The 18,321-nt window shown below is 43.2% G+C and overlaps 1 protein-coding gene across 3 annotated transcripts in view; it reads left to right on the top strand.

Moving 5' to 3' along the window:
- Positions 1-911: 911 nt before the first annotated feature.
- Positions 912-18,321, top strand: part of LRRC31 (leucine rich repeat containing 31) — a 31,053-nt gene continuing 13,643 nt past the window's right edge. The window contains exons 1-6 of one of the 3 annotated variants that reach the window (XM_003256432.4): positions 912-1,138; positions 9,236-9,379; positions 10,328-10,495; positions 14,346-14,513; positions 14,717-14,884; positions 16,242-16,409. In XM_003256432.4, coding sequence (XP_003256480.1) covers positions 964-1,138; positions 9,236-9,379; positions 10,328-10,495; positions 14,346-14,513; positions 14,717-14,884; positions 16,242-16,409 — 991 coding nt within the window. In that variant the 5' untranslated portion in view covers positions 912-963. The remainder of the gene's footprint in view (positions 1,139-9,235; positions 9,380-10,327; positions 10,496-14,345; positions 14,514-14,716; positions 14,885-16,241; positions 16,410-18,321) is intronic. The other 2 variants (XM_012510625.2, XM_012510624.1) reach the window with 2 other exon arrangements.

Below are 18,321 nucleotides of genomic sequence, written 5' to 3'. Positions count from 1 at the left end.
ATCATACCAGACCTCACCCCTAACCTCCACACCCCTCGACCCACATCACCTCCAGTGCTAGACTCTTCCAGCCCTTTCTGCCTGGGAGCTTTTGAGCTTGCTCTTTCTCCTGCCTGGGATACTCTTCCCTCTCTTAAAAAGCTAACTTGCAGTCCTTCAAAACCCAGGCAATGTCACTCACTGTTCCAAGTCTGTTCTCCAAGGCATGCTTAGTTTACCTGTGGATTCCCTGACCACCTCCCATCTATTGGCTGTTGTTCCACTCAATCAATGGCATACAGGTCCATCTTCCCACCAGGTTAAGATCCCATCAAAGACAAGAACTGTCTCTTGTTCATCATTGAATCTTTTGCATTTAGAACATTAACTGGCCCACAGTAGATTCTTTAAAACTATTTATGGAATGAGTGAATTCTTTACTGCCAACGTGTTTCAGTCGGGTGCTGGTGCAGGGTTGGGGGTAGAGAAAATATGAATATGCAAAGAGAAAAAGGAGCTTGCTCGCAGAGGAAGGAGGTGGGGGTCACCGGAAGGCAGAGGTTGCTGAAGGCAGACTCCTCTGGGGACAGCTTTGCAAATGGCCAGTCCCTTTTAAAGGCATATTAAGTCCTCAGGTAACTAATTGACAGCTGTAATTTAAGATGTGTTGACACACTTGATGCACTTGCCAAAGTTGTGCTTAATGACTTATATCTCACACAATGAAATAGGGCAAAGTTAAAAACTCAAATTGCTTTGAGTTTGTATTGGCTCCCGGATCCTGGGTTATATCATTCTTATTTTCATGTTAAACATTAACAGCAATAAAAAAACAGAAAAAGAAAGGTGGCAGGGGGGCACTCACGTAGGGGAGGATATTTTGATTGAACACAGGCTTGACAGAATCTTATTTTCTTAGAAATCCTAGAAAGCAGAAAACAACAGGAAGATATCTTAGTGGGAACTACCCCCATCAACTTCACCATGAGTCAAACAAGGAAGAAAACTTCCTCAGAAGGAGAAACTAAGCCCCAGACTTCAATTGTCAACAAATTTCTCAGGGGCTCCAAAGCTGAAAGCAGAAAACAGAACAATGACCTTAAAACAACTGATTCCCAACCCAGCGACTGGATACAGAAGACAGCTACCTCAGAGACTGGTAAGCTGCTGGCTGCTGGTGTTTTGCTGCTGTATTTGTTTTGTTTTTACTTCCACATTTAAAACATTTTTATTTTTAATTTTTGTGGGTACATAGTAGGTGTATGTATTTATGGGGTATATGAGATGTTGCAATACAGGCATGCAATGCCTAATAATCATGTTGTGGAGAATGGGATATCCATCCCCTCAAGCATTTATACTTTGTGTTACAAACAATCCCATTATACTTTTAGATTTATTTATTTATTTATTTATTTATTTATTTATTTATTTATTTTGCAATAGAGTTTTGCTCTTGTCACCCAGGCTCGAGTGCAATGGCATGATCTCAGCTCATAGTAACCTCTGCCTCCCGGGTTCAAGTGATTCTCCTGCCTCAGCCTCCCGAGTAGCTGGGATTACAGGTGCGCACCACCATGCCCAGCTAATTTTTGTGTTTTCAGTAGAGACGGGATTTCACTGCATTGGCCAGGCTGGTCTTGAATTCCTGACCTCAGGTGATCCTCCTGCCTTGGCCTCCCAAAGTGCTGGGATTACAGGTGTAAGACACCATGTCAGGCCTCTTTTAGTTATTTTTAAATGTGCAATTAAATTATTGTACATTTAAAAATAACTAAAAGAGCATAACGGGTTGTTTGTAACACAAAGGATAAATATAGTCACCCTGGTGTGCTATCAAACAGTAGATCTTATGTATTCTAACCATTTTTTCTGTACCCGTTAACCATCCACACCTCCCCCACCAACAACACACACATCCTTCCCAGCCTCTGTATTTCTTTATTTTTTAGAGTTTCTTCTAAAGTGATCTTATGGGTTAAACTAAAGACTTTAAGACTTTTGAGACTAAAGACTCAACTATGAGTCTCTGTGCTAGTCATTTATTATGTTACTTACATGCTTTAAATGATTCATAATTTTACTTTTAAATTGTTGAAAGCAATATAACACTACAGAAAGGTTTAGGGAAAATACCGAATTTCCTTTCATTGTAACACAAACGATTATTTCTTTAAGATTCTTTTCAGTCTTTTCATGTGCATGCATTTATGTTCTGTCAGTCAGCAGTCAACAAATATTTACTGAGTGCTTGCTATGTGGTAACCCCTGCTCTAAGTGTTAGAAATACAGCCATGAAAAGGACCAAATGCAGATATAACTTCAGGTGGTGATAAGTGATATGAAGAAAAATAATGCAGGCTAAGGAGACAAAGGATGATGGGATGGGGTGCTATTTAGATGGGGGTGGAGGAAAGAAGTCTTCGATTTTGAGGCATTTGAGCAGCAATCTGAATAAAACCAGCTTTGTTGAATGAAGGAATAAAGCCAGCCACTTAGGTATTTGTGGAAATAGCTTTCCAGGCAAAGGACTGTACATGCAAAGGCTTCAGATAGGAATGAGCCTAGAGTGCTTGAGAGAGAGTGAGGAAGTCAGGGATGCTGAAGCAGAATGGGAGACATGGAGAGGAAGGGGTAGTGGAAGACAACTCAAAGAGGCAGCTGGGGCCAGATTGGCGTCTTTTCCACAGTTGTCATAGCTTACAGATTCCTCCTGAGTTTATATGGAGCTGTGATCCTACTTCTGGAACATATATTGCTCAATTCCCACATTGCTACATGATGCTCATATGCATAATTTTCACGGTTGCATAATATTCCATTACATTCATATGTCTTAATTACTCCATGAGTTCCTTGTTTGTCCTTCAGTGAGTGTCTTTGGCTTTCCTTCTTTCCCATTCCCTGTTTCACCATATTTCAGCTATTTTTACAGTATAAATTTCCAGAACAGGGATTGCAAATTCAAGGGTTATGAAAATAAATATTGTCAAATCTCTCTCTAAGGTTATGTGTTATGTGCAATGTCATCAATATATTATCTATTAGATTAAAAGCTTTTTAAAAACATTTTAAGCATATGCAAAAATAGAATAAAGAATCCCCATGGTCACCTACCTTTAGTAATTATCAGTCAGGCATGGTGGTTCATGCCTGTAATCCCAGCGCTTTGGCAGGCTGAGGTGGGAGGATCGCTTAAGGCCGGTAGTTTAAGACCAGCCTGGGCAATATAGCAAGACTCCATCTTGGCTGGGCATGGTGGCTCATGCCTGTAATCCCAACGCTTTGGGAGGCTGAGGCAGGCATATCATGAGGTCAGGAGATCGAGACCATCCTGGCTAATACGGTAAAACCCAGCCTCTACTAAAAATATAAAAAAGTAGCCAAGTGTGGTGGCAGGTGCTTGTAATTCCAGCTACTCGGGAGGCTGAGGCAGGAGAATCACTTGAACTCAGGAGGCGGAGGTTGCAGTGAGCCGAGATTGCGCCACTGCGCCACTGCACTCCAGTCTGGGTGACAGAGCAAGACTCCATCTCAAAAAAAAAAAAAAGACTCCATCTCTAGAAAATAGTTTAAAAATTAGCTGGGCATGGTGGTGCATGCCTGTGGTCCTAGCTACTCTGGAGGCTGAGGTGGGAGGATCGCTTGAATCTTAGAGGTTGAAGCTGTGGTGAGCCATGATTGCACCACCGGACTCCACGCTGGGTGACAGAGCAAGACCCTCCGAAAAAAAAAAAAAAAAAACAACCCATGGCCGATTTTCTTTCTTTCTTTCTTTTTGAGACAGAGTTTCGCACCGTCGCCCAGGCTGGAGTGCAGCAGTGTGATGTCGGCTCACTGCAACCTCTGCCTCCCAGGTTCAAGTGATTCTCCTGTCTCAGCCTCCCAAGTAGCTGGAATTACAGGCGTGTGCCACCATGTCCGGCTAATTTTTTTGTATTTTTAATAGAGACGGGATTTCACCTTGTGGACCAGGCTGATCTCAAACTTCTGACCTTAGGTGATCTGTCTGCCTCGGCCTCCCAAAGTACTGGGATTACAGGCCTGGCCAGGAGCCACTGTGCCTAGCCAATTTTATATCATTTATACCTACCCTCCCTTCCGTCAGATTGTTTGCCATCAAATGCCAAAAATAATACCGTTTTAGCAGCAAGTAGATTAAATGTATTTTAAATATGTTTTTATAAGTAGGAAATTAAAGTCTGTCTTTAAAAGAAAACCATCTCTATCAGAAAATTGTTCATTTTTGTTGTAGAGTGTGATTTAGAGCATCAGGAAAGAGGTTAATGAATAAATGCAATCGTGATTAACAGTGCAAAACCAAGCCGGGGTCATCTCTGCTGTGCAACACTGACCACCCAAGCTTCTTGGTTCTTCATTTCTATTTCTCCCAAAATTCAATGGCTCCTGGAGTCACGTTAAGTCTGTCCCCAAATAGCTCTCCCACCTGGTTCTTCCTCTCCATTTCTCCTGCCTAGCTCTCATTGTCTCTTGCCTGGATGACAGCAATAGCTTCCTAACTGGTTTTTCTGCTTCTAGTCTTGCTCTCTTGCCAGTCTGTCCTCCACACTGCCATAGTGCTCTTTCTAAACCACAGATATGGTGGTGTCTCTCGCCTGCTTAAAATCCTTCACTGAGTTTCTCTCACCTATATTCCCAAGCATGGCCTTCAAGGTATTAGCGATCAGTTGGATATTGGATATCTCTTCATGACCTTTGCCTTCTCCCACCTCCCACCACAGCGTCGCCCTCATCCTCTATGTGTGGCCCTCTGATTTACTTATAATTCCCTTGACTGGCCACATTCTTCTCCCATCCCCAGCAAGTGGTTCTTTGTGGCTAGAAAGATTTTCCCTCGTGTCACCATCCTCCCCTGCACCCCTCCTTGACATATCCCTCCCTCATGTCCACCCACCTGGATGACTCCCACTCTTCCTTTAAGGTGCAATCCAGGCACCAGTTTCTCTTGGAAACTTCCCAAGACCCACCTCCCCGACCTAGAATCACCAGACTTGAGGTACTTATTGTCACTGAAGTGTGGAACCACACACCCCTGCGTGCCTCCACTTCTCTTCTATATGGTAACGGTGGCTTTCTTGCTGTCTCTTTCATTAAACAGGCAGCTCTTTGAAAACAGGAACTTGTTATCTTGGTTCCTGGTACAGTACCACCCATGTTACCAATGTGTAATAATGTTTTATGAGTGTCGAGTGTTTTGGTTGACAAACCTTGACAGATTTCAGTCGGAAAGGAACTTAATGAGAGCTCTAAGAACGAAGAGCTTTGTTCAGAGCTAACACAGCTAGGAACAGGCCTCAATCTCCAGAGCCGCTCCTGCGTGATTACTAATGCGCCCCCCATGGGTGCCTCCCGCCCCACTCCAGCCTAGCTGCAGCAGCCCTGACTCACCTGTTCTACACACTGAGCTGTGACATAGGTATCCTGTGAAGAGAAGGGTTCATATATTTTTTTCTTTTCTTTTCTTTTTTTTTTTTTGAGATAGAACCTTACTCTGTCACCCAGGCTGGAGTACAGTGGCGCAATCTTGGCTCACTGCAACCTCCGCCTCCTGGGTTCAAGAGATTCTTGTGGCTCAGCCTCCCTACTAGCTGGGACTACAGGCGCCCGCCACTACACTTGGCTAATTTGGTTTCATAGGTTTTTGTTTTTTTTGTGTGTGTGTGTATTGTTTTGTTTTGTTTTGTTTTGTTTTGTTTTGTTTTTGAGATGGAGTCTTGCTCTGTCGCCCAGGCTGGAGTGCAGTGGAACGATCTTGGCTCACTGCAACCTCTGCCTCCCGGGTTCAAGCAATTCTCCTGCCTCAGCCTCCCAAGTAGCTGGGATTACAGGTGCATGCCAGTACACCTGGCAAATTTTTGTATTTTTAATAGAGACGGTGTTTTGCCATGTTGGCCAGGCTGGTTTTGAACTCCTGACCTCAGGTGATCCACCCGCCTCAGCCTTTCAAAGTGCTGGGATTACATGCATGAGTCACTGCGCCCGGCCGGTTTCACAGATTTTTTAAAAATTGAAATACGTGATCTGTGAGATGTCCAGGAGTCTCATACGTTAGTACTCACATTTATATTTAAGTGTTTTGATAAAGATTTATCAGGATGATTTATTTTGGTAATTGAGGAACTGTAAAACCAATATTCATTCATTCAATTGTTTGCTCGTTCAACAAATATTTACCAAGTACCTCTCAGGTAAAAGGCCCTGCAGATTACCATGTGCATAGGAGGTTCCAGTAAGTTTAAATCATGATACTCTTGAGAAATGAGCCAGGCATTTCATAGATGAGTAAACCAAGGCTCAGAGAGGTTAAGTGACTTGTTCCTTGGACAGACCCGTGATTTGGACCAGGTCTTCTGACTGTACTGCTTACTCGTCAGTCACATCAAACATGACAGAGCACCCAGTGGGATGTGGACTGAGAAGAGATTTCTGCATCTGTCAGTTTGTAGGTTATTGTTGGTGACCTTTGAGAAACAATGTATTTGGATAGAGGAGTGTAGCAGCCAGAAGGTGGAGGGTTAGCTTGTAAATGCGGGGAAGGAGTTGGCCCGGCAAGTGGAAACCACTCTTTCCAAACATTTGACAGTAAAGGAAATGCTTGACAGAGCAGTGTCTTGAGGAGAAAACAGAAGAGTGGGTTTGCTGGGGCTGGAACTTGAGGATGATTGTAAGTCGAGATAAAAAGCTTAAAAACAAAAGAGAGACAGCAATAAGATGCAATGCAGAGAAATTTGTTTAAATACAAAAATAAAACACACACACTATAGGCTTTGGAACAAACTATTCTGCGTTCAAATTCAGGCTCTGCTTCTTCCTAATTAATCGTGTCTCTAAGTTTCCAAATCTATGAAATGGTTTGTGGCTCATTTAAACAAAATGTCCTGCACTTGCTGGCACCTGAGAGGCACTCCCTCCCTGTCTCCCATCTGCAATTCTGCTCTGCCCTACCCAAAATTAAGGTTGCCAGAGAAAATACATGCAACAGTTGAGACATACAATAAAACAATTCCTTGTTGATTTAAAATTTAAATTTAACTGGGCATCCTGTTGTTGTTTTTCCTAAATCTGGCAACTCTACCCAAAATTAAATACCTTGTATCCAATGTGCCATAAAAATGGAAGATGAGGCCGGGCGCGGTGGCTCACGCTTGTAATCCCAGCACTTTGGGAGGCCGAGGCGGGCAGATCACGAGGTCAGGAGATCGAGACCACGGTGAAACCCCGTCTCTACTAAAAATACAAAAAAATTAGCCGGGCGTGGTGGCGGGCGCCTGTAGTCCCAGCTACTTGGAGAGGCTGAGGCAGGAGAATGGCGTGAACCCGGGAGGCGGAGCTTGCAGTGAGCCGAGATTGCGCCACTGCACTCCAGCCTGGGCGACAGAGCGAGACTCCGTCTCAAAAAAAAAAAAAAAAAAAAAAAATGGAAGGTGAGAGTGAAAGGTTAAATGGTGGATGCTGCTGCCTCCTACTGGTGAAATATGGTAACACCAAGCATCCCAACAAGGACGAGTATCCTACGTGTGGTTTTCTTAGACCAAACAGGAAGCCGCAAGACCGCTGTGGATTAGAGGTGTAGTTTTTATTATCCTGCTAATCATTTGGTCTAAATTTATTGCTACTGCAAACCTACTATCTTTTAATTTTCACTGGTACCAATGTATTTCTTCTTAGCTATGTGGTCTTATATCTTTTTGTCAGGGTTAATAAAATATTACTGCTCATTCCAGAACTTATTATTTCCTATTGGATTTCAATATACATAATCTATATGTTTAAAATTGTATATTTCATTTACAAAACCACTTTAAAATCACTGTCAGTACATGTATATTTATTTTTCCTTACAAAAGTATGATGTATTTTATGTATGTCTTAAATGCTGGCACCTGGCCAGCCATGGTGACTCACACTTGTAATCCCAGAACTCTGGGAGTCCGGGTGGGTGGATCACCTGAGGTCAGGAGTTCGAGACCAGCCTGGCCAACATGGCGAACCCCCGTCTCTACTAAACATACAAAAATTAGCCGGGTGTGGTGGCAGGCACTTGTAGTCCCAGCTACTCAGGAGGCTGAGGCAGGAGAATTGCTTGAACCTGGGAGGTGGAGATTGCAGTGAGCTGAGACTGTGCCATTGCACTCTAACCTGGGTGACAGAGTGAGACTCCATCCCCGCCCCCAAAAAAAGAAAGAAAAAAGAAATGCTGGCACCTGCAAGTAGGCAAAGAACAAGTACATAATAGGTGCTCAATAAAATGATAGCTTTTGTTATTATAGTGCTATCATTTTTTTTTTTGAGATGGAGTCTCGCTCTGTCGCCAGGCTGGCGTGCAGTGGCGCAATCTCAGCTTACTGCAATCTCTGCCTCCTGAGTTCGAGAGATTCCCCTGCCTCAGCCTCCTGAGTAGCTGGGACTACAGGCGGGCACCACCACACCCAGCTAATTTTTTGTATTTTAGTAGAGACGGCGTTTCACTATGTTGGCCAGGATGGTGTCGATCTCCTGACCTCATGATCCTCCCACCTCAGCCTCCCAAAGTGCTAGGATTACAGGTGTGAGGCACCGCTCCCAGCCACTATCATGTTATTATAGTGTTATTACAGAGGAAGCCGGTGAGGGTGCCACGATAGTCCCTAATAACAAGAAGGACAAATGAGGCTTTCCAAATGCACTTTCTGGCAGTAGTTGAGAAAAAGCAAAAGCTGTTGTAGGCTTAGTTTCTCTGGATTTGTGTTTGCCAATTGAATGGTCTAGGAACTGACCGGCAAGAATTCCACTCACTCCGTGTAGCCATTTGAAGCTCCTTGATGGTGATTTCAATGCTTTACCTTCTTCACCTGTTTGGTTTGAGTAGGCGGGTATCTCTGCTTCCTCCCTAGCAGTTGCATCCACCAAAGATATGTGTGCCCTTCAAGTAAGCAAGCATCTCAAAAGCAGGGCTGACAGGTTTACTTCTCACCCAGGAATGCAGCTCTGTCTTCATGCTGAGAAGCCCAGGTCAGGTCATAATAGAAAAGCCAGTGAGTTCCTCAGGCTCCTGAAGCAGTGTCTGGGCACCTGGTGGCAGGAACAGTGGTTAGTTAAGCTTTGTCCCTAGTAAATGGCTCTGCCTCTGAGTTGAGGTTTTTATAAAAGAGCAATTCAAAGTTATGCAGTCTTTTCACTTGTCTGATTGTGCTCGCTATGCATCTTTAATACATCCATAATTAACAGTGAATTCTTTTTTATGCTTATCACACAGCTAAGCCTCTCAGTTCAGAAATGGAATTGAGATCCAGTATGGAGAAAAATGATCAGTTCCTGCAGAAGCTGGGCAAAAAGGCTGTCAACAGGTGTCTAGATTTGAATAACCGTGGATTAACAACAGCGGACATGAAAGAAATGGGTCTGTATGCAGTAGACTTTGCATAGAGGAAGATAGGGCCTTTCCGTTGAGATGAGCAGATAAAACATACTCAGCTGCCCACCTAGTAACCCCAAGTCTGCTGAGTGGTCCTAGACAATTTGCAGAAATAGCATTGCTATTTTTTTTTTTTTTTTGAGACAGAGTCTCGCTCTATTACCCAGGCTGGAGTGCAGTGGTGCATCTCAGCTCACTGCAAGCTCTGCCTCCCAGGTTCATGCCATTCTTCTGTCTCAGCCTCCAGAGTAGCCTTTTTTTTTTTTTTTTTTAAAAAAAAAAACAAAAGAAAGGCCAGGCGCGGTGGCTCACGCCTGTAATCCCAGCACTTTGAGAGGCTGAGGCGGGTGAATCACGGGGTTAGGAGTTCAAGACCAGCCTGGCCAAGATGGTGAAACCCTGTCACTACTAAAAATACAAAAATTAGCCAGGCGTGGTGGCGGGTGCCTGTAATCCCAGCTATTCGGGAGGCTGAGGCAGAGAATTGCTTGAACCTGGGAGGCGGCAGTTGCAGTGAGCCAAGATCACGCCACTGCACTCCAGCCTGGCAACAGATCGAGACTCCGTCTCAAAAAAAAAAAAAAAAAAAAAAAGGAAAAAGAAAACAAGTTAATTGATCTTTCCTCAAGTTTTGAAGACTTCAGCTGAGTTTAGGAAAAGAGGCTGTATGAAATCTACAGACACACCCCTGCATTTTCAGACTGCAGTTATTTGGCAGAAATAGAAAACATCCCAATAAATAGAAATGTAAACATCACAATTTCTCCAGTTGTACAGCTGAGGGCTCCCTGCTTCGCCAAAAGTCAGCATGCCCACCCCTGTCTATTCTCTTACAGTGTAAAACTATGTCCTGTGTATGTAGGCATTGCATTTTATTTACTACCAATCACAAGTCACATACACATATCTGTATTTTCTTCTGTTCACTTCTAGTTGCCTTGCTGCCTTTTCTCCCAGACTTGGAAGAACTGGATATCTCCTGGAATGATTTTGTAGGTGGAACCCTCCATTCCATTACTCAGCAAATGCATCTGGTCAGCAAGTTAAAAATCTTGAGGCTGGGTAGCTGCAGACTTACCACTGACGATGTTCAAGCACTGGGTATGATGAATGCATTTCTTAAAAGATGGATTTGGCCGGGCGCCGTGGCTCACGCCTATAATCCTAACACTTTGGGAGGCTGAGGCCGGCGGATTGCCTGAGCTCAGAGGTTCTAGAACAGCCTGGGCAACATGGTGAAACCCTGTCTCTACTAAAATACAAAAAGTTAGCCGGGTGTGGTGGTGGGCGCCTGTAATCCCAGCTACTCGGGAAGCTGAGGCAGGAGGATTGCTTGAACTGGGGAGGCGGAAGTTGCAGTGAGCCGAGATCGTGCCACTACATGCCAGCCTAGGTGACAGAGCGAGACCCCATCTCCAAAAAAAAAAAAAAAAAGAGAAGAAGATGGATTCACTTGATGCACCTTTGCAAGCTGAATCCTCAAGGGCAAACTATCTCTGTTGCCTGCTCCATTGGGCATCATGGTCAAGGGCACTATGCTGTATTGGGCACTTGTATAACTGCTAAAAAGCTATGTAAGCCTGTGTCTAGCTCTGTGGATAGAGAAAAGAACAAGGCTGACCAGGTCCCTGCTTTCATGGGTTTATTTATTTATTTATTTATTTTTATTTTTATTTTTTTGAGATGGAGGCTCACTCTGTTGCTCAGGCTGGAGTGCAGTGGTGCAGTCTCGGCCCGCTGCACCCTCTGCCTCCCAGGTTCAAGCAATTCTCCTGCCTCAGCCTTCCAAGTAGCTGGGATTACAGGTGTGAACCATCACACCCGGCTAATTTTTGTATTTTTAGTAGAGATTGGGGTTTCACCATTTGGCCAGGCTGGTCTCAAACGCCTGACCTCAGGGAATCCACCCGCCTCGGCCTCCCAAAGTGCTGAGATTATAGGCATGAGCCACCATGTCCAGCCTCATGTAGTTTAAATGGAGGTTACTGTAAAACATGCTCACACTGGGTCTCAGTTACTTCATGTGTAAAATAGAGGAGTTAGAGTAGACAAGAATTAAGTTCTTTTACAATTCCAAAAGAATACTTCTGTCTTCTATTTTCCCACCCACATTTTGAAAAATTAAACAAAACAAGATTTTTAAGTTAATAGCTTAAGTAGAATTAGAACCTCCATTAAGTTAGTTTATATATGGAACATAGGATTAAATTTGTACGAAGTCATTCTACTTATCCAACTGCTGTACTAAAATGCTTGCTGGTTTATTGGATGTCTTTGATACTTTTTATTCTTCTTTTGATGTAAAGTTTCTTATTTTCATGACTTATTTTAATTGTTTACATCTATTTACAGATTTCTGTAAAAACAACACATTTTATGCCAAATATCTCTGCTTGTCAGTCCCTTCCTGGAAATGGGGGCAGCTGACATCCCCCAGCTCATGCTTCCTGTAGCTGAGGAGAAACATTACACATCTCAGGTTGGCCAGATCCTACTTCAAATCCTAGTGTCCACCCCCCTGGCCTTTTTTTTTTGAGATGGTGTTTCATTCTGGTCGCCCAGGCTGGAGTGTAGTGGTGCAATCTTGGCTCACTGAAATCTTTGCCTTCCACGTTCAAGTGATTCTCCTGCCTCAGCCTCCCAAGTAGTTGGGATTACAGGAGTGCACCACCATGCCCAGCTAATGTTTTGTATTTTTTTGTATTTTAGGCGTGCACCACCATTCCTGGCTAATTTTTGTAATTATTTTGTATTTTTAGTTGATCCTACTTCAAATCCTAGTGCCCGTCCCCCAACGCCGCCCCCCCCCTTTTTTTGAGACAGCGTTTCATTCTTGTCGCCCAGGCTGGAGTGCAGTGGTGCAATCTTGGCTCACTGAAACCTCCGCCTTCTGGGTTCAAGTGATTCTCCTGCCTCAGCCTCCCAAGTAGCTGGGATTATAGGCGTGCACCACCAAGCCCGGCTAATTTTTTTGTATTTTTAGTAGAGACAGAGTTTCACTGTGCTGGCCAGGCTGGTTTTGAACTCCTGACTTCAAGTGATCTGCCCGCCTTGGCCTCCCAAAGTGCTAGGATTACAGGTGTAAGCCACCATGCCCAGCCCCTAGTGCCACCTTTAACTAGCTTTGTGAACATGAACAAATAATTTAACTTTTCTGAGCCTCGGTTTTCTTATATCTGAAATAGGGATAACCTCCCTCTCAAAAAATTGTTGCAAGGATTAAACAATTTCTGTAAAGTACCTACTACATGCCTGGTGCACAATAGGTGCTCAATAACTCATAGTCCTTCTTTCTCCCTTCTGTCATCTAAAACCCCTTTTCTATGGGTTTACATGATCAGTTTAGCCCCACATTAAGCAGCTGGTTATCGTGCAGCGGACTCACAATTTTAACATACCATTACTCAGGTGTGAAAAGACAACTTTCTTATTTTCTGTGATTAACCTGATCTTTTTCCTGATCCTCCATCCTTAGAAAACAAGAAAATGAAATTTCTGCCCTGGGACCTGTTCCAAACTTACCTGGTTGAGGAGGGAGTCTGCACTGTTGTTGTTCTGATGTTTGTGCCCTTTTTCCTCTCCCAGAGTTATTTCTTCTCTGGAAGGACTTCTGCATCCTCTCCCATCAAGAGGGGCTTACCTATCACCCATACTCTATCTTCTTCACTCAGCCTTAATGCAGATGGGGTATACGGAAAATAAATGGCCTCTTGATAAAAGAACATGAATCAGAAGTCATTTCAAAATTGTTACACCCATTATAATAGTTTAGTACCAAGTGGCAAATGCATGGCACTCCAGTACCATGACCACTGCAGACATAACTAATCAATCATGAGCTCTTTCTCCCTGATCCTGGGGAACACCTCAGGGCTATAGAAAGTCACCCCCAATTGACTGGTAATAGCACAAAAAATGATACCTGTTCATTGCTGGCTTAAGATGCTATAACTCCTGGAGAATATGCATTTTAGCATGGGATTCCTGGACTTCTAAAACCTTAATCCATGGAATGAATAAACAATGGTAGAAGTTCAAACCCAGGGACAGGTAGTAAAGAGGGTTCTAGATCAGGGGACTTGCCAGATGCTTAATTGTTTGCACATTGAGAAAGTACATTTTCCACGTGTGTGTCTACCCCCAAGGCAGTGAAAATCATTCCTAAGGGCAGATCTGTCTGGTCACTTCTCCTATTCTCTCCCAGCCTCCACTCTGCAGCCCTGGGAGCTTTCCTGTGTGTAATGGTTTCAGAAATGTTGGTTTTCATCCCTGTTTCACTGCACCCTCGTTTACCCCTTAAGGCAGCACGGCTGTTATAAGCTTCTAGTGCCTGATGCTCTATTATTAGTTTCTCTCTGTAGTGGTCAGCTCAGGTTGCATGTGATATTCCTCATATATATATATATATATATATGTATGTATGTATATGTGTGTGTATATATGTATATGTGTATATATATACGTGTGTGTGTGTGTGTGTATGTGTATATATATATATATATATAGGCATGTGATATTCTTGACATTGGAGAGAGCTTTACCTCTGTGGTGGCCAGTTATCTGCTTTGCCTCATTTCTATACTTGGTCAAACTTCTCAGAAATACTGATCCCAGAGAGGAGGGCTAAGGGAAAGCAGATGAACCACCACCAAAGCAGCTTCCTAAAACCACCCTACCAATAGGTGGATTTTTCTACAACAACAATTGTTGAGCTCATACGCATGGCTTCGGAATTTTGGAGGGATTACAATGACTGTGCCTGTAAATCTAGAGAAGCATGCCCTGCTATGAAGGAACTGGGTTCTTTCCTTCTCTCTGTTCCTCGGTGCCAAACAGGACAGTACCTGGCCCAGTTTCCACACTCCATTAATCATGGTTGTGCTGATTCTGAAATGAATTCCCTGCTTTTCTGACTAGTGACCAACAGAATTTTTGGGCCATTTGCTAACAGGAGAAGCACTTGAGATGATTCCTGAACTTGAAGAGCTAAATTTGTCTTGGAACAGTAAAGTGGGAGGAAATTTGCCTCTGATCCTTCAGAAGTTCCAAAAAGGGAGCAAGATACAAATGATTGAGCTTGTGGATTGCTCCCTCACGTCAGAAGATGGGACATTTCTGGGTAAGTGGAATTTGAAGGGAAAAAAAAAGTGAAGATGCCCACTGGATAGCTTGGGAATCTAAGTTTGCTGTGTTTTGTCTTATCCTGAATTTAAAGAAGGTATGTAGGAGGAGAGTGGAGTTTTACGTCACTATACCCCCAGGTGACGTAAAACTCCACTCCCCTCCTACATACGCTTCTTATTTGGATTTCTTTCCTTCTAGGTCAACTTCTACCTATGCTGCAAAGTCTTGAAGTACTTGATCTTTCCATTAACCGAGACATTGTTGGCAGTCTGAACAGTATTGCTCAGGGATTAAAAAGCACCTCAAATCTGAAAGTACTGAAGTTACATTCATGTGGATTATCACAAAAGAGTATCAAAATATTGGGTGAGTTAACAATGGCTGGATTTAAGATTACATGTATAAATATATATGCTATACATATAAATATATATATTGAAAAGTTACTAGGAAATATAGCAAAATATAAACAGTGGTTGTGCTGGGGAATAAGATTATGGTTAATTGAAATCTCCTTTAGGCTGAGCGCAGTGGCTCACATCTGTAATCCCAGCACTTTGGGAGGCTGAGGCAGGCAGATCACTTGAGATCAGGAGTTTGAGACCAGCCTGGCCAACACTGGTGAAACCCTATCTCTACTAAAAATACAAAAATTAGTTGGGCGTGGTGGCACGTGTGCCTGTAATCCCAGCTACTTGGAAGGCTGAGGCAGAAGAAATCGCTTGAACTCAGGAGACGAGGTTGCAGTGAGCCGATATGGATGACAGAAGAGACTCCATCTCAAAAAAAAAAAAATCTTGTTTACATTTTATTTATTTTCTAAATATTTTACAGAGAACATACGCTTTCATGATTATAAAAATAAGCCTTTAATATGACTGACTCTGAAAAGGCCAGTATATTTTAGGTTGAGATAAACACTGGGAAAAATAAAGTTTCTTTGCTGCTAGAACTACTAGGTTTTCTCTTTTGAAAGTGTCAGCATTATTTTATGCTCAGTAGTAGGAAGGAATCGGTACTGATAAAAAGAACGGCTTCGATGGCGTCCGCAGTTAAAACTTACTCCCTTGTATATAGTATCCATATTAATGGAGAATAGGAAATGATGCTGTGTTTCCCCTTCAACTTACAGAACCTGTAATATTCACCGGCAGCTTGAATAAGTCTAAAAATCTATGTAAACTCCAGTGCTCAAGTGTAATAGGAGAGGATACTCAAGTGTAGTTGCAGGATTCATGTCAAAACCCTTGGCAATGTATGCAGATCTTAGGGAGCGTGTGTGTGAAATCATGGTCAGGTCCACAGAGGGCCAGACGGTAGGAAGTCTACACTTATTCCTCCTTTTGTCTTTTGTGAACACAGTGTGTTCCCTCAGCCTCCCTTACTGCACCACGGCCCCACCCCTGTTCCACACCTTCTCACCACCTTGCAATATGTCAGAATGGTAGTAGAGATGGGGTTTCACCATCTTGGCCAGGCTGGTCTTGAACTCCTGACCCCGTGATCCACCCTCTCAGCCTCCCAAAGTCCTGGGATTACAGATGGGAGTCATATGCCCAGCCTTGTTTTTCTTTTTTTAAGAGATGGATCTCACTATGCTGCCCAGGCTGGACTCGAACTCCAGGCCTCGAGCAATCCTCCCGCCTTGGTCTCCCCAGCAGCTGGGACTATAGGTACACCAGTGTGTCCAGCTATCAGAATGGGATTCTGACTTTCTTTGTAGATGCTGCTTTTAGGTATTTGGGTGAGCTGAGGAAATTAGATCTTTCCTGCAATAAGGATCTAAGTGGAGGTTTTGAAGACTTGCCGGCTCAGTTGGTCATGCTAAAGCATCTGCAAGTCCTAGATCTTCACCAGTGCTCACTAACAGCAGATGACGTGATGTCACTGAGTAAGTATATATTGCAGAGCAAAGGAAAGACTTTTGGAATCTTGGCCTATATTTGGAAACTTGGAAATTTTAATATGTACACTTAAATTTACTTCTTATGAAGTTATTGGAAAGATCAATTCATAAAAGTTCTGTGAATGCCCCAACGTAGTACTTGGCACGTATTAAACGCCCAGTAAATGTTAGTGAATCTCAGTTCCACCTATACATGTCTGCAGATGATAGATTTGTCACTTAGGGAAAATTTTGAATTTATGTTGCTGTTTAGAAATAAATCTCTTAGTGTCACAAAGTTGATTACAAACAGGTTACATACCTGTAACCAAATGCCAACACAAAGGGTATTGAGGCTTTCTGAATAACAAGTGAAGTCAAGCCACTCAGATACAAACGAAGTTACAGAAAAAGAGTCAGCGGGGTGGTGCGTCATGGCTGTACGTTACTGCTTTGGGCAACTACACTTATTTTCCTACTGCAAACATAGTTCTGTAATTACAACATGTCTTATATAAATGCAATTTCCCATAACAAACAGAGCAAACGTTGCCTTGAGATTAAGGGCTTTATCCCATCTGTGGCCACAATAAGCCTTCAATGTACATCCAGAATCTGACCGTGGCTCACCATGTAGACCTCCACTACCCTGGTCCAGGCCACAGTTATCTCATGCTTAGATTATTGCAAGAGCCCAAATGGCCTCCCTGTCCTCTGTCACTCTGACTTCATTCACTCCCCCTCCTCCTCACTGACTCCACCCTGGCCCCTGCCCTTGCTGATTCTCAGACATGCCAGGCATGCTCTGGCCTCGGGCCCTTTGCCAATGCTCTCTCTCTAGGTCATGGGCAATTCCAGGCTAGCGGTGTCTCGTTTAGCATCTCCCCACTGCTCAAGCACAGGCACCTGCACGTGGTTGGCACCAAGTAAATGCATGTTGAATATGTGAATGAATGAATGAATGAGTGAACAATGAGAATAAAAGTAAGTTTTTGGTTGTTTATAGTACGATTTGGGGAGGAAGACCGTAAAATATGTTTCTAGGTCTAACACATTTATCTTTTTAAACCTGCTAAATTATCTTTCAGACTCTTATCTCTCAATTTGGGAAAATGGGAAGAGTTCAAGTCTTTCATGAAGATTTTAAAATGAAAAAATAATCCCTTTTTGAGCTTTGCATGGAGCATTATGGGTTCTTACCATCCCCTTTACTTATCATAGCCTGAGCGTCATACCTAGGAAGACATTCATGAGTTATTAGCCCACCAAATTCCCTTGGTACAACTAAATAACATGAATACCACATCTCATTTTGCTCCTCAGTGCTGGAGAACCTCAATTGTTCCCACTAGTATAACGGAGGACTAAGCTTTCCTTACCTGGGTTCATAGCCACTGACATGGGTGAATGGCCCTGGAAAACTAATAATTATTTGATAACTGTAATGAATTGCATTGCTTTCCTTCTGCTTAATTCTGAAAAGATGGAAATGAAAATACATCCTGCTTTATATTTTACGCTGTTAAATAATTGAACATTCTTTTATCCGATCATTGTAAATCACTCCAAAGAAATGGAATTATAGATCCTTTAAGCAATAACTACTGATGAGTCCTCTAATGGTGTGGGGCACCGTGCCAGGGGCTACAGAAAATCCCAACTCTCAGGGAGCTTAGGTATGGCAGGGGCAGGAGTAAACCGACGCATATCCAAACTACATGGCGAAATACAAAGTGCTGAGGGGATTGGAAGAGGGAGAAATAGTTACACCTGTTGACTTTACAAGTGCCCATCTATCTGCCTTCCCTGCCTTTCCCCTTTCTTTCCCCGACCTCTCTCCCTCTTCCCACAAACATTTGTACCTCTGATGTTCCAGGTACTGATCCCCATTCTGGGAGTGAGATAGTTCCTATAACAC

Source organism: Nomascus leucogenys, chromosome 11 (assembly GCF_006542625.1).
Source record: "Nomascus leucogenys isolate Asia chromosome 11, Asia_NLE_v1, whole genome shotgun sequence".
Classification (NCBI taxonomy): Eukaryota; Metazoa; Chordata; class Mammalia; order Primates; family Hylobatidae; genus Nomascus; species Nomascus leucogenys.
The sequence above is the reverse complement of the archived record's forward strand: the minus strand, read 5'-3'. Positions and strand labels throughout refer to the sequence as shown.